The sequence below is a fragment of the Sorex fumeus genome, unplaced genomic scaffold (genome assembly GCF_029834395.1).
Source record: "Sorex fumeus unplaced genomic scaffold, SorFum_2.1 ptg000003l, whole genome shotgun sequence".
In the NCBI taxonomy this organism is placed as follows: Eukaryota; Metazoa; Chordata; class Mammalia; order Eulipotyphla; family Soricidae; genus Sorex; species Sorex fumeus.
The window spans coordinates 61305956-61320131 of record NW_026606060.1 but is presented as its reverse complement, the minus strand read 5'-3'; the positions used below and the strand labels follow the sequence as shown (position 1 = coordinate 61320131).

Genomic DNA, 14176 nt, shown 5'->3' with positions numbered 1-14176 from the left:
TGTCTCCAATTATATAGCTGAGCCAGAGGTGGTTTGTGGGTGTGTTTCCGACATACCTAACTTTTGGCCGTTTACTTTCTTGGTAAACTTTGCCCCAAGTTTTTGGGGTCTGGCCAAAGGCACAGCAGCAATTTTGGGGTATCTGGAAGTCTGAAGGCGTCATGAGGCTGCTGATGCACTCGCCTCACAGGTACAGATTGACCTGCTGGCGGCACCATACCCCCTTCCATCGCCTTGGTTCTTTCCTGGTCTTCTTTTTTTTTGGGTCACACCCGGCGATGCTCAGGGGTTACTCCTGGCTTTGCACTCAGGAATCACTCCTGGCAGTGCTTGGGGGACCATATGGGATGCTGGGAATCGAACCTGGGTCGGCCGTGTGCAAGGCAAACGCCCTACCCGCTGTGCTACTGCTCCAGCCCCTTTCCTGGTCTTCTTGACGTCCTGTTCATGCTCCAGGAAGGGCCCCCGTGAGCTGCCACGGAGGAGGTGGACACCCTCTCACTACTAACAACGTCGGCCTAGGACCCACGAGGCCTGCTTCCCCGCTGACGCTAGTCAGGAACTCGGCAGGCAGCTCCAAGGGCCGGCCTGCACATACACAGGACCTGGGATTAACACCTGGACCATGTGGTCCCCTGAACCACCGAAGTGACCTGCCCCCCACCCCCGCCAAGAGGCACCACGCCAGGAAGAGCCTGGAGACCCCAAGCGCCGTGCCCCCCACCACAAAAAAAGGAAAAAGGAAAAGATCTTCGAGAAGCTGAAATCTTGAAAAAGAATATTTACATTCCTACTGAAGCACAAGCTGAGCTTGCTTAAGGCCCTCTGGAGACAGACGCCAACCCCGTTGGTGACAGGCCAAGGTCTCTGTCACGCCGGTGAGGACAGGTAAAGGTGTGCGGAGGGTGACAAGAGAGCAGGAGCTTCACGCGGAGCCGCAGGCCACAAGAGCCCAGGCAGACGTCCACGGTGGAGGGTCCCGCGGGCTGCGTGCGGGTGCCTCCCCACTCAGGCCTCTGACTTAGGGCCCTTCCCAAGGCAGCACGGACACCCTCCTCCAAGGACTATCGGCCTTTCCTCTTCTTCTTCATCTTGCCCCCCGCCACCTTGTTCCGGACGCCCAGGGCGCCCTCCGTGTCGTCATTGTCTCCGGCCTCCTCCCGAGGGCGCTTCTTCTTCTCCCCATGCTCCCGCAGCTCCTGCAAGACACACCAGCCAGGGTCAGGAGTGAACGAGCGGAAGGGGGCCGCCCGTCCCCAACCAACTCCCCTCCCTAAAACCCAGCACCTGGGCTGGAGTCATAGCACAGCGGGTAGGGCATTTGCCTTGCATGCGGCCAACCCGGGTTCGATCCCCAGCATCCCATATGGTCCCCTGAGCACCGCCAGGAGTCATTCCTGAGTGCAGAGCCAGGAGTAACCCCTGGGCATCGCCGGGTATGACCCAAAAAGCAAAATAAAATAATAATAAAATAAAACCCAGCACCGGCGGCCGGAGTGCTGGGTCGGCAGGGACGGCATTTGCTGGGTTTGATCCCCAGCACCCCGTAGGGTCCCCCGAGGCCACCAGGAGTGATCCCCGAGCACAGAGCCTGGGGTAAGCCTTGAGCACCCCCACCCCCGGGTGTGACCCAGAAACACAGAACCCAGCACCGGCAAGCAGGGAGGAAGCAGCAGCCTACCATGCGGGCGAATCTCTGCGCCTCGGCCACGCGCTCCGTCAGCATCATGACCTCATCGTCCTGGGTCGGGAAGACGGGCAGCTTCTTCCCGATCAGGTGCTCAATGCGCTGGAAGAGCTCCACGTCGTACCTAGGGCAGGAACATCGGTTCGCAGCAGCCCAACTCCCTGTGCCGAGCTGAGGCAGTCACGGGGGCCTGGGCGGCCTACAGCGCTGAGTCTCCATGTCCTGCCTAGTGCCCCATGCACGCTGCCCGGGAGACACATCCCAGGGTCTGAGCAACCACGACACCTGCTCCTTCCTGAACAGAGCTGGGAAGGGCCCGCGGCGGGTTGCCAGGAGGCCACAGGCCTGGTCTGTGCTGCCCCCGGAAGCCCCGCGCCAGCACGGTCCAGTGAAGGAGGTGGCCCAGAAAATCCCTGCGGGGGGCTGGTCTCATCTGCTCTGGGGCCATGGAAATGGGGCGAGGCAGCAAGAGCGGTGGGGCCCCCCGCATGCAGGGTCAGATTCGTGTCCACCGGTGCTAACGCTACTCTCCCTGGCCTCCCCTTCGGGCCCACGGCCGTCACTCACTGTGTGACAAAGGTGATGGCCTTCCCGGAGCGCCCGGCCCGAGCTGTTCGCCCCACTCGATGAATGTAGTCCTACAAGGAAGAGGGAAAACGAACGCGGAGTCCGATGAGAGAAGCAAAGAACCGCATCGGCTCACGCTCCGTGCATGTCGTGGACGGCAAACAGGCTCAGGGTGGACACTGCCTGCCGTCCCACGAGGCCCACGGCCACTTCCTTTCCCCTGGCACCACCGAACGGACCCATTTTCCTTCGTGGTACTGGGAGACGAGTCTGCAGAGCACAGCCCAGTGGGGACACCAACTCTGGAGCCACGGCCCCCAGCTCCCTCAGCATCTCAGTCACACTCGCCAGGGACGGACACCACACAGACCCCCGTGCCAGCGCCAAGCCTGGACGGCAGCTATTTGCACGGGGGATGTGAGGGACCGGATCTCCTCAGGGGACTCTGGGGAACATCTGGAAACATCAGGCAGTCACATTCACATGTCTGGGGAGAGGAGCCAGGGAGGCTGCCCAAGCACAGGACACGCCAAGGGCAGCCCCACCACCAAGGCTGGGCAAGCACAGACAGCACCGAGACCAGCATGTGTGCCCCTGACCGCGGGCCCCTCCCCGGCCCTCCAGCCACTCTCAATCAGGCACTCTGTGTTGCGTCCGCGGGCACGCACACAGATGAGAAGGAGAAAGTCGCGCGCCCCTCCTAGCTCTGCATTCTCGAGGGATGTTCTGCCACGGCACACCGCCCACTCGGCCCAGCAGGGGCTCACCTTGGAATGCGTCGGGATGTCAAAGTTGACAACGACGTCCACGTGCGGGATGTCCAGTCCTCGGCTGGCCACGTCGGTGGCAAGAAGAACGGAACGCGCCTTTGCCTTAAACTTGTTCAGGGATCCGAGGCGCTTGCTCTGCCAGGAGCAAGAAGACAAGGAACGGAGAGAAGTTTAGTGTCACAGAACTAAAGAACTCCCAAACGTCCAAACTCCCCCCGAGTGCCAGGACTCAGCCTGAGACAGCTGAGAGGCCCGACGCCCTCAAGGGGCTTTCCAGGACAAGGTAACTGCAGCTTTCAGGATGAGGCTAGAAAATCCTACATGGATATGGGGGCTGCAATACAACGGGCAGACAGTGGAGGAGTGGCTGATGGCCCTGGGGACCCCGAAGGCCACGAGGTTGAACAAACCCACTCCACTACCACCATACAATGCACCACCCCAAGCTGCTGCCCACCGAATCAGAACAACGTGGGATTCAGGATGGCAGTCAGCGCTGCCCTGGGCACCCCACCTGGCTCATCTGTCCGTGCAGGGGGATGGCCGTGAAGCCCAGGTTCCGGAGCATCAGGGCTGTTCTCTGGGTGTTGTTGCAGGTGCTGCAGAAGATCATGAAGGAGTTGCCGGCCAGTTCGTTCAGGATGTAAACCAGGTAGGTGTCCTAAGTCACAGACCCAAAACAACAGGAAGTCACTGAGCCTGGCAGAAAAGGCTGCATCCTGGGCACAGAAATGAAACCACACACAAGGGGAAGGCCTGTGTCCTTCAGCCAAAGAGCAGACCAAGGGAAACAGACAAAAATCCCTGGACAGGGGGCTGGAGCGATAGCACAGCGGGTTAGGGCATCTGCCTTGCACATGGCCTACCCGGGTTCGATTGCCGGCATCCCAAATGGTCCCCCGAGCACTGCCAGGAGTAATTCCTGAGTGCAGAGCCAGGAGTAACCCCTGTGCATCGCCGGGTGTGACCCAAAAAGCAAAAAAAAAAAAAAAAAAAAAAAAAAATCCCTGGACAGACAGACAAAGGGCAAGCCACCTCTGGGCGGGACGGGGCAGGTCTGCTCCCCACATTCCCCGGGGACTCCACACTGTGCATTCCCGGAATGCTGCCCTGCACAGCGATGAGCAAACACAAACACGAGCACGGTGTGTACTTGGGCGCTAGCGGGAGGATGCCAGTGTCGCCCGGCTCTCGGCTCACGGCGAGGCGAGAAGGGAATGGAGAGGCCGAAAGGGGCCGCGCAAACACTCTACCTTAAACTTGGAGGGGATGAAGAGATAGTACTGCTGCAACTTCTCAACCGTCTGGTATTTGGAGGAGACCGCGCACTTCACGGGGTTCTTCAGAGCCGCCCTCTGCAGCTTTTGCACCTGAAGGAAAAGGACGCGGAATGAGCGAGGCCCAGATTCCTCACAGCGGGTTCCGTTTCCCGATGACCTGAGAGAGGAGGAATGCCGAGGTCTGGGAAATCTCAGCTTTTTTTTTTTTTAATTTTTATTAGTGAATCACCAGGAGGTACAGTTGCAGACTTACAAATTTTTGTGTTTGGGTTTCAGTTATACAATGATCGAGTACCCATCCCTCCACCAGTGCCCGTTCTCCACCACCACTAATCCCAGTATCCCTCCCACCCCCATCCCCCCCATCCCACCCTGCCCCTGTGGCAGGGCATTCCCTTTTGTTGAAGCCTCACCTTCTTAGTCATGGTAGCAGAGAAGAGGAAGGTCTTCCGGTCACGGGGAATGACCTTGAGGATCTTGTCCACCTACGACAGCATGAAGGGGAAGAGAGTGAGCACAGCTGGGGCTGAAGCAATAGCACAACGGGTAGGGCGTTTGCCTTGCACGCGGCCAACCCGGGTTCGATTCCCAGCATCCCATATGGTCCCCCAAGCACCGCCAGAAGTAATTCCTGAGTGCAGAGCCAGGAGGAACCCCTGAGCATCGCTGGGGGTGACCCCGAAAGCAAAAAAAAATTTTAATTAAAAAAAAAAGAGAGTGGGCAAAGTGGGGACCTGCCTGCCAGATGCGGGGGGAAGGGGCATCGTGGGACCATCATGCCATGGGAGGGGATCTCCGAGCTCAAAAGGACTTTGTCCAACTGCTATCTGATACCCCAAAGCAATACCGCTGCTCGGAGGACAGAGTGGCTGGACACGCCAACCCCAGCACACAACACCTGTGCTCACGCTCAAGTGTGTCCGCATTAACACGCCACACAGCTGTCAATGTGTCACAACTAGCAGATGTGGGCTGACCCATGAGGCAAGTCAAGAAGTACTCAGCTAACTCAGTCGGTGACAGGGAAGAGAGGGGACGTCGAGGACAGGGGAGCGTGGGGCAAGTCTAACTCCCCCAAAGTGGACAGGGAACTGGGTGGGGCAGAGTCCTTCGAGGTAAGGTGGTCGGGGTCTGCAGAGGAGGGTGCAGTGCTTTTTTACCTCCGTCTCAAAGTCCATGTTCAGGATCCGGTCGGCTTCATCCATCACCAGGTACTTGAGCGCTCGCAGGTTGAAGCCTTTGGTATTTTCCAGGTGGTCAATCAGTCGCCCGGGAGTTGCTGTCGAGAAAGGGAGCAGGGGGTGCTGGGGCGGAAAGTCACCAAGAAGACAGGGACAGGGACCGACCTCCCGGTTAAATTTCCCACCACAGAAATTTAAAAACAAAGCGGGGATCCCAGAGTCCCTCTCCACGTGGCATCACACTGGAAGCGACCCCCCACTGCCGGCCTCTCGCCCACCGGCCACTCACCGATCACCACGTGCGGCTTCTTCGCCAGCGCCAGGGACTGGGACATGGAGTCGATGCCGCCCACGATCACGGCTGCGGGAACGAGACAAGAGTCACTGACGCGCCTTTTCTTTTTTTTTTTTTTTGTTAGGTAAAATATAATTTTATTACAGGAACGTTTAACAATATCTGTAAATCGTAAACAACTGCTGAAAGTCAGAATGTTTTTAAAAAAGAAAAAGAGCAAATCGTTTTCTCCAAGGCTCTCTCACGGAACATCCCTTAAAACCAAGAAGTGTCTCCCCCCTTAACCTTCCCTCAACAGAACCTTCCCCCAAACTGAGAACACCGCGGCCACTCCTCAGTCCCCACACAGACGACAAACAACCACGTGCATGGCAACACAGATGGGAAGCAGGACAGGAGAGTCTCCTACTGCACCAGAAGCGCCGCCTCCTGCCTCTAGCCCCCTCCTGTCATTCACTCCTCTCCTGTCACCAGTCCTGTCACTCACCCATCTCCTGTCACTCACCGCCTCCTGTCACTCACGTCTGTCACTCGCCCCCTCCTGTCACTCACAATCCAGTCACTCATCCATCTTCTGTCATTCACCAGTCTGTCACTCACCAGTCCTGTCACTCACCCATCTCCTGTCACTCACCTTTTTCCTGTCACTCATCACAGTCCTGTCACTCACCCCCTCCTGTCATTCACCACAATCCTGTCACTCATCCATCTCCTGTCACTCACCAGTCCTGTCACTCCTCTCCTTTCACTCACCACACTCCTGTCACTCACCCCATCCTGTCACTCAACCCCTCCTGTCACTCATTTGCCCTGTCACTCACCCCCTCCTGTCACTCACCACAATCCTGTCACTCATCCATCTCCTGTCACTCACCAGTTCTGTCACTCACTCCCTCCTGTCACTCGCCCCCATCATATACCACAATCCTGCCACCCACCCATCTCCTGTCACTCAACACACTCTTGTCACTCACCCTCTCCTGTCACTCACCTGTCTCCTATGACTCAACACACTCCTGTCACTCACTCCCACTTCTGTAATTGACCCGTCACCTGTCACTCATCTGTCTCCTATGACTCAACACACACCTGTCATTCACCTCATTCCTGTCACTCATCTGTCTCCTGTCACTCACCCCATCCTGTCACTCACCACAGTCCTGTCTCTCACCCATCACTTGTCACACACCACTCCTGTCACATACCACACTCCTGTCACTCACTCCCTCCTGTCACTCACCACAATCCTGTCACTCACCCCCTCCTGTCACTCACCACGTCCTGTCATTCATCCATCTCCTGTCACTCACCAGTCCTGTTATTCACTCCATCCTGTAACTCAACATATTCCTGTCACTCAACACTCCTGTCATTTACCCATCTTCTGTCATTCACCAGTCCTGCCACTCCCTCCTGTCACTCACACTCGTCACTTGCCCTGTCACTCCCTCCTGTCACTCACACTCGTCACTGTCAATCCTGTCATTCACCCACCTGTCACTCAACAGTCACTACCCATCTCCTGTCACTCACCTGTCTCCTATCACTCAACACACTCCTGTCACTAACTCCACTCCTGTAATTGACCCGTCCGTCTCTTATCACCTGTCTCCTGTCACTCAACACACTCCTGTCACCCACCTCATTCCTGTCACTCATCTGTCTCCTGTCATTCACCCCATCCTGTCACTCACCACAGTCCTGTCTCTCACCCGTCACCTGTCACACACCATACTCTTGTCACATACCACACTCCTGTCACTCACCCTCTCCTGTCACCAAAGTCCTGTCACTCACCACAATCCTGTCACTCACCCTCTCCTGTCACCAAAGTCCTGTCACTCACCACAATCCTGTCACTCACACCTCTCCTTTGATTCACCCCTCTCCCATCATCCTCTCCTGCCACCTCTCCCGACACTCACCGCACTGCACCCCGATAGATGATCCCAGGGCCTCAAACTGCTCCGAGATCTGGAAAGCCAGCTCGCGCGTGGGGGTGAGCACCAAGGCAAACAGGCGCTGCGGCGTCTCCAGCAGGGCGTTCAGGATGGGCAGCGCGAAGGCCCCCGTCTTTCCAGAGCCTGTTTCTGCCAACCCAATGATGTCACGGCCTGGAGAGGAAACAGAGAAACGGCAACTCACAAACTCCCTCTCCCGGCAGCGCCCACAGTGAAAGCTAACTCCAGGCAATGACACAAGAGACAGCTGACGGGAGAGGATTAAATCCACACAAAAGCTGGGTCTAAGTTCAACTCCAGGGTGAGAGGTCAATTTGCTGCAGAGGCTTTACTCTTTAGGTCCCGACAAAACCCAGCGAGAACCAAACCAAGGAGGAGCACACAGCCCGGCAGAGTTGGCTATGGGGCTTGGGGGTGGGAGAGTGAATTAAGTCTGGAGGGGCGCAAGGAAGGAAGCACCTGTGTCCCAGAGATGTCACTGCAGGCGTTAAAGGGAGGAGCCTGCACGGGCCAGGGACACAGGGGGCAGGGAGACAGAGCTGGAAGCAGGGAAGAAAAACTAAGGAGCCCTCCTAGAGCTGGGACCCCTGCAGAGAGCGAAAATGAAGGGTTTGAGCTTGGGCACGGCAAATCAGGACCAAGAATATTTTTGAAGAAAAGAAACCCAGCCTTACAACTCTTACTACTTACATTGTGGAAGAGGGACCTTCTGAGCAGTACTATGGAGGCCTGGGAACCCCACCAGTGATTCTCCAGCCACTGTACTACCTCCTCCAAACCCCCAAACTTTTTATTTCTAGGAACGTTTTACGTGTCCAGCCCATCTGATTTTTGATGTCTTGGCAAATGAGACAGCGTCCCTGATTCTTGAGTGTTGACGAAGATCAGAACTCCGGATTCTATCTCTCATTTGAGTGAATCGTGATATTCCAAGCATAGTTTTTTCGATTCCTCTTTGAGAGACCCGAATAGTGTTCTCATCCTGTTTTCGTAGGGTCCAAAGAACCTCCAGCTACGAGCACATCTCTTTGATTCCACTATTCTTCCTGCATTAACATATGCCTCAGAGACCTGGACCCTACGAAAACAGGATGAGAACACTATTCGGGTCTCTCAAAGAGGAATCGAAAGAACTATGCTTGGAATATCACGATTCACTCAAATGAGAGATAGAATCCGGAGTTCTGATCTTCGTCAACGCTCAAGAATCAGGGACGCTGTCTCATTTGCCAAGACATCAAAAATCAGATGGGCTGGACACGTAATGAGGTTTACAGACAACCGCTGGACTAGAGCCATTACTGATTGGATTCCACGAGACATCAAAAGATCACGTGGACGCCCACCTATAAGATGGTCAGACTTCTTGTCAAGACCCTAAATGATCGGTTTGAGGCTCTACATGTTCCTAAAACGAACAGATACCATTGGGCTACGCTAGCACGCAACCGGGATGAATGGAGACGTTACTGGCACCCGCTCGAATAAATCGATGAATAACGGGGATTAAGTGATTAAGTGAAGTGATTAAGGAACGTTTTTGTTCATGAGGAGGTTGTAGCACTGTCATCATCATCCCATTGTTCATCGATTTGCTTGAGCGGGCACCAGTAACATCTCCATTGTGAGACTTGTTACTGTGTTTGGCATATCGAATACCACACGGGAGCTTGCCAGGCTCTGCCATGTGGGCAGGATACTCTCAGTAGCTTGCCCAGCTCTCCGACAGGGACAGAGGAATGAACCCACACCAGGCCGTGTGAAAGACAAACGTCCTACCCGCTGCACTACATCACTCCAGCCCCAGATGTTGTATTTTCCAGGTCACACACAGCGCTTTGGGGCTATTCCCTGCTCTGGGCGACTGGGCAAGGCTCAGGGACTCCCACGGTCCCCAGGGATCATCCTGGCCTACCAAAGGAAGCCGTCTGCCCACTGAGCCATCGCTCTGGCCCCGGGGAGCCCCATCCCGATCGGGGGCGGCAGGCAAGAACTCCGCAGAGCGCCGAGGGTCATTTCAAGCTACCTTGCAAGGCCAAAGGAATCGCTTCAATCTGGATCTTGGTGGGCTTCGTCCATCCCAGCTGCTCACAAGCTTCGCACAGCACATCGGTCACACCCTTAGAAAAAGGCACGTAATTTAGAATGTAGCCAACAACAACGCGGACAGGCCTTGCTTCTTGGGGGCACGAGCCTCCCCGCACTGTCATTCTGGGGCAACGCTTGGGCACCCCGGGGATGGGGGTGGGGGGACACCCGGACTCCGCCGGGGAACCCCCAAATCCCAGCTGTGGGCAGCGAGGCCCGGGACCCGCCTTGCCAAGGCCGGGGCCGGCATCCAACCACCCTGCTGCAAACGCCCCCTGAGATTTCGTCACCGGCCTGGCCAGACACAGCGGACCCCCGAGGGCCGCGTGGACCCCGCACCCCCAAACCCACTGGCGGAAGGAGCGCGTGGGAAGCCGTGGCCCCAGGAATTCCGGGCGGGGGGCGTCTGGACTGGCCACCTCCCCCCACAGCTGCTGGACCCCTGCCCGGTGGCGGCAGCGGGGCAGAGAAGCCAGGGTCGATCACTCTCACCAGGTCTTTAAACGTTTTCGTTTCCTGCTCCTCCACTGCCGGCTCCGGGGAGACAGTCGCGGAATCGTGCTCCTCGGGCGCCGCCATGTTGTCGCACGACCCGGAAGTGGATGGGGCGCGGGGGATGCTGGGAAGTGTAGTTTTTCCCCCACAGGTTCCCCAGCGGTGTGTTTGGGGCGCCCCCAGCGGGCTAGCCCGGGTTTGCAACCAGTCGGCTGGAAGGGGTGAGGTGGATACTGCACAAAATTCCGGAGGAATCTGAATTTTGCGGGGACTGAATTAGGCGTGTGGACTCCAGCTGCACGCCCAAAGGATAGCACCAGCACCTCCAAGCTACCCTTTGGGTCCCCTTCTTAAAATCTTGCTCCACCTCTGGGGCTGGAGTGATAGTGGAGTGATAGCACAATGGATAGGCCGTTTGCCTTGCACATGGCTCACCCGGGTTCGAGTCCCAGCATTCCATATGGTCCCCTGAGCACCGCCAAGGGTAATTCCTGAGTGCAGAACCAGGACTCAGCCCTGAGCATCGCTGGGTGGGACCCAAAAAGCAAAAAAAAAAAAAAATGCTACACCTCTCACATGGTGATGTGTTTCTGCCTTTTCTCTGCATTGGGTTGTGGATGAATTGACGCGAGTACTGTGCCAAAAACAGTATCAACAAGTCTCACAATGGAGACGTTACTGGTGCCCGCTCAAACCAATTGATCAACAACGGGAGGACAGTGCTGCAGTGCAGTGACAGACATAATGTGGCCAGAGCAATAGCACAGAGGGTAGGGCGTTTGCCTTGCACGCGGCCGACCCGGGTTTGATTCCTCTGACCCTCTCGGAGAGCCCAGCCAGCTACCGAGAGGATCCCACCCGCACCGCAGAGCCTGGCAAGCTCCCTGTGGCATATTCGGTATGCCAAACACAGTAACAACGAGTCTCACAACGGAGACGTTACCGGTGCCCGCTCGAGCAAATCGATGAACAATGGGAGGACACAGTGCTACTGTGTCGGTTATTCTAGGTCTGCAGTCAGTCCTAGGTTTATTCTAGGTCTGTAGTCAGTCATCGTTGTGCCATGCAAGATGAATGAGTAGTTTTCCCTTTCCTCGGGGAGAAGACAGATCATGCATCCTGGATGGCCCTGTGAGAAGGGCGGTGATGTAAGAAGAAACTAGAACTAGAAATGTCAGGTGGGGGAGGGGAGCAGGAGGACCTGGGTTTGGGGGAGACCCGTGAGATGGGTGGGAGTTAGTGGCTCCTCCCACACCCCCAACCCCAATCCCTGCTAAGATTTATGTCAGAAAAGCAAGCCTGAGACAACAGACTGAGGAGAGGCCCAAGCTTACCGCTTCCTGACGGGCAGGGTCTGGGCCTTTGTCTGCAGGCTGGGAAGAAACAGAGTTCCTGGGTATTTTCCTTCCAAGGCATGGGGGGGGGGGGGATTTGGGGGGGGAGAGAGAGTACACAGCACAAAGACAGGAGTGATCCCTGAGCACTGTGACCCCAAGATCAAATAAAGACAAATGCACACTTGTTCTACTGTTCGGAATAATTCCTTTGGGAATGGGGATGTGGCTCAGTGGCAGAATTCTTGCCTTGCCTATGTGAGAGCCTGGGTTTAATTCCCAGCATGCATGGTCCCCTGAGCAGTACTGGGAGCAACGCCTGAACCTCAAGTCCCCCAAGTATCCTCCAGTACCATTGGATGTGATCCGTCCTTAAAAAAAAAAAAACCCTAGTTCCTTTGGGGCCTGGAAAATAACTCAAGTGGAAGAGCACTTGAGTACCTTGCGTGTATGAGGCCCAAGTTCCATCCTCACATGATCCCCCAATACCCTGGGTACATCACACCAATGGCTCCCTGGATCCCTGAGTATGGCTTGGGGGGCGAGGGAGGAACTATAATCAAAGTGATCTTCTCAGGATCCTGGTGTGTCCGGGTAAAGTGAGCCTAGACTTAGGGGCTGCAGTTATGTGGAGGGCTCAAATAAGGGTCAGTATATACAACCCAGAGCTGCCCTGAGATACAGAGAAGAGGCTGGTGGCTCCCAGAGGGGAAGTGGGGACAGGTGGACTTTGAAGAAACGTGGGCCAAGATGTGTTTGCATACGCAACCCTTAAAAAAACCAAAGTCGGGGCTGGAACAATAGCAGAGCGGGTAGGGCGTTTGCCTTGCACGCAACCGACCCAGGTTCGATTCCCAGCCTCCCATATGGTCCCCTGAGCACTGCCAGGAGTAATTCCTGAGTGCAGAGCCAGGAATAACCCCTGAGCATCGCCTGGTGTGACCCAAAAAGAAAAAAAAATTCAAAGTCATAAACTTGCTTAGACATGGTTAGACATGGAGAATATGGTGCTGAGTAAGTCAGAGAGGACAGACATGTAATGATCACACTCATTTGCAGGGTATAAAAAAAAAGTAGCGCAAGAATAATATCCAAAGACAATAGAAAAGAGGGACAAGAGGACCGGTCCATATTAGGGAGCTCGCCACAAAGACGGAGGGGGAGTGCCATTAGGGCACTGCTATGACGCTATGACGGAGCAGGAAATGATCACTCTGGACCAAAACCAAAACTGGGTGCTGAAAGGAGGTAAGGTGATATGCATGATAATTCTTCAGTAACAGTAGTACACGGTGACTAAAGGGGGAGGAAGAGGAGGGGAGAGAGAGAGAGAGAGAGAGAGAGAGAGAGAGAAGGAAGGAGGGAGAGAGAGAGAGAGAGAGAGAGAGAGAGAGAGAGAGAGAAGAGTCTGCCACAGAAGGGGGAGATGAAGGAGGGAAACTGGGAACCTTGGTGATGGGAAATGTACACTGGTGAATGAATGGATGTTGGAACATTATATGGCTGAAACCCAATCATGAACTACTTTGTAACTGTATCTCACTGTGATTCAGTTTAAAAAAGAAAGAACTCAATAAAAGTAGGAATAGCAAAAAAAAAAATGCAAAGGTCACTGGTCAAGTGACAGAGGAGAACATACCGGACCAGGGAGAGAAGCGGCCGCTGAACAGCTAATCAAGTTGAAGATGATGATGGTGGTGATTTTGGAATGGAGAGGACAGCAGAGACGGAGAGAGGTGGAGGGAGTTGAAGGTGCATAAAGGGGAAGCAAGTGCTGGAGAGTGAGTGGTTGAAGGCGAGGGCTGAAGGGGTCACATGTCTGCAGCTCCGGGGGGCTGAGCTGTGCCAACAGGACTATGTGGGACCCTCACAAAACCAGAACCAGTGGAGGAGGGGCGAGAAGGCAAGGGAATGAGAAGTGAGGTCTTTGCAGAAGGTAGAGGTGGCTATGGAATGAGTCTCAGCCAGGAATCTGCTCCAGCACCACGTCATCCCTCTCTGGCAACGATGGGGACCCCAGGAATATGCGCTCGTCCCTTTCCATTCCCTCACGCTGACATGTTCTGTCTCCCGAGTAATCTGCACACCCAGAGGGTTCTCTGCCGGGCATGATTAAACTAACTCTGTGTCTCCTCCACCTTATCGGCCACTGGACATTTCAACCTTGGTCTCCACGCTTCATCCTGCCATTTGCTTCTCTCTACCTTTTCATCGTTTCTCTTCCGTCCCTCAACCCTTCCCATTAACTCAGTTTCCAAGATGGATTGGTCCCCTCTACTCCCCATCTTCCATCACTTCCATCCAAAAGGTGCCTCCCTGGCCTCCCTGTTTGGTTTCTATGGGGCGGTGCCCGGTGCTCAACATCACACAGGCATGCAGAGAACAGTTGGCCAGTGACTTGCATCTGAGTGTCCTGTGAGTGTTCCGGGCCTGAGTCAGTACCCCAAGCCTGTTTACTTACCAATTCTATACATCACGGGGAGTTTCTGCACCCGGTGGGAAACAGGGACCAACTGAA

The 14176-nt window shown here is 55.4% G+C and overlaps 1 protein-coding gene across 1 annotated transcript; it reads right to left on the bottom strand.

The window, feature by feature from the left end:
- Positions 1 to 766: 766 nt before the first annotated feature.
- DDX47 (DEAD-box helicase 47) lies at positions 767 to 10408 on the bottom strand. Its single transcript, XM_056117167.1, has 12 exons — positions 10322 to 10408; positions 9768 to 9861; positions 7706 to 7894; positions 5775 to 5846; positions 5465 to 5583; positions 4718 to 4789; positions 4278 to 4394; positions 3539 to 3685; positions 3022 to 3159; positions 2255 to 2325; positions 1682 to 1811; positions 767 to 1199 (listed from the first exon to the last, which is right to left on the bottom strand). The coding sequence occupies exons 1-12, from the start codon at positions 10406 to 10408 to the stop codon at positions 1065 to 1067; spliced, it is 1371 nt and encodes a 456-aa protein (XP_055973142.1). The 3' UTR covers positions 767 to 1064.
- Positions 10409 to 14176: the final 3768 nt, after the last annotated feature.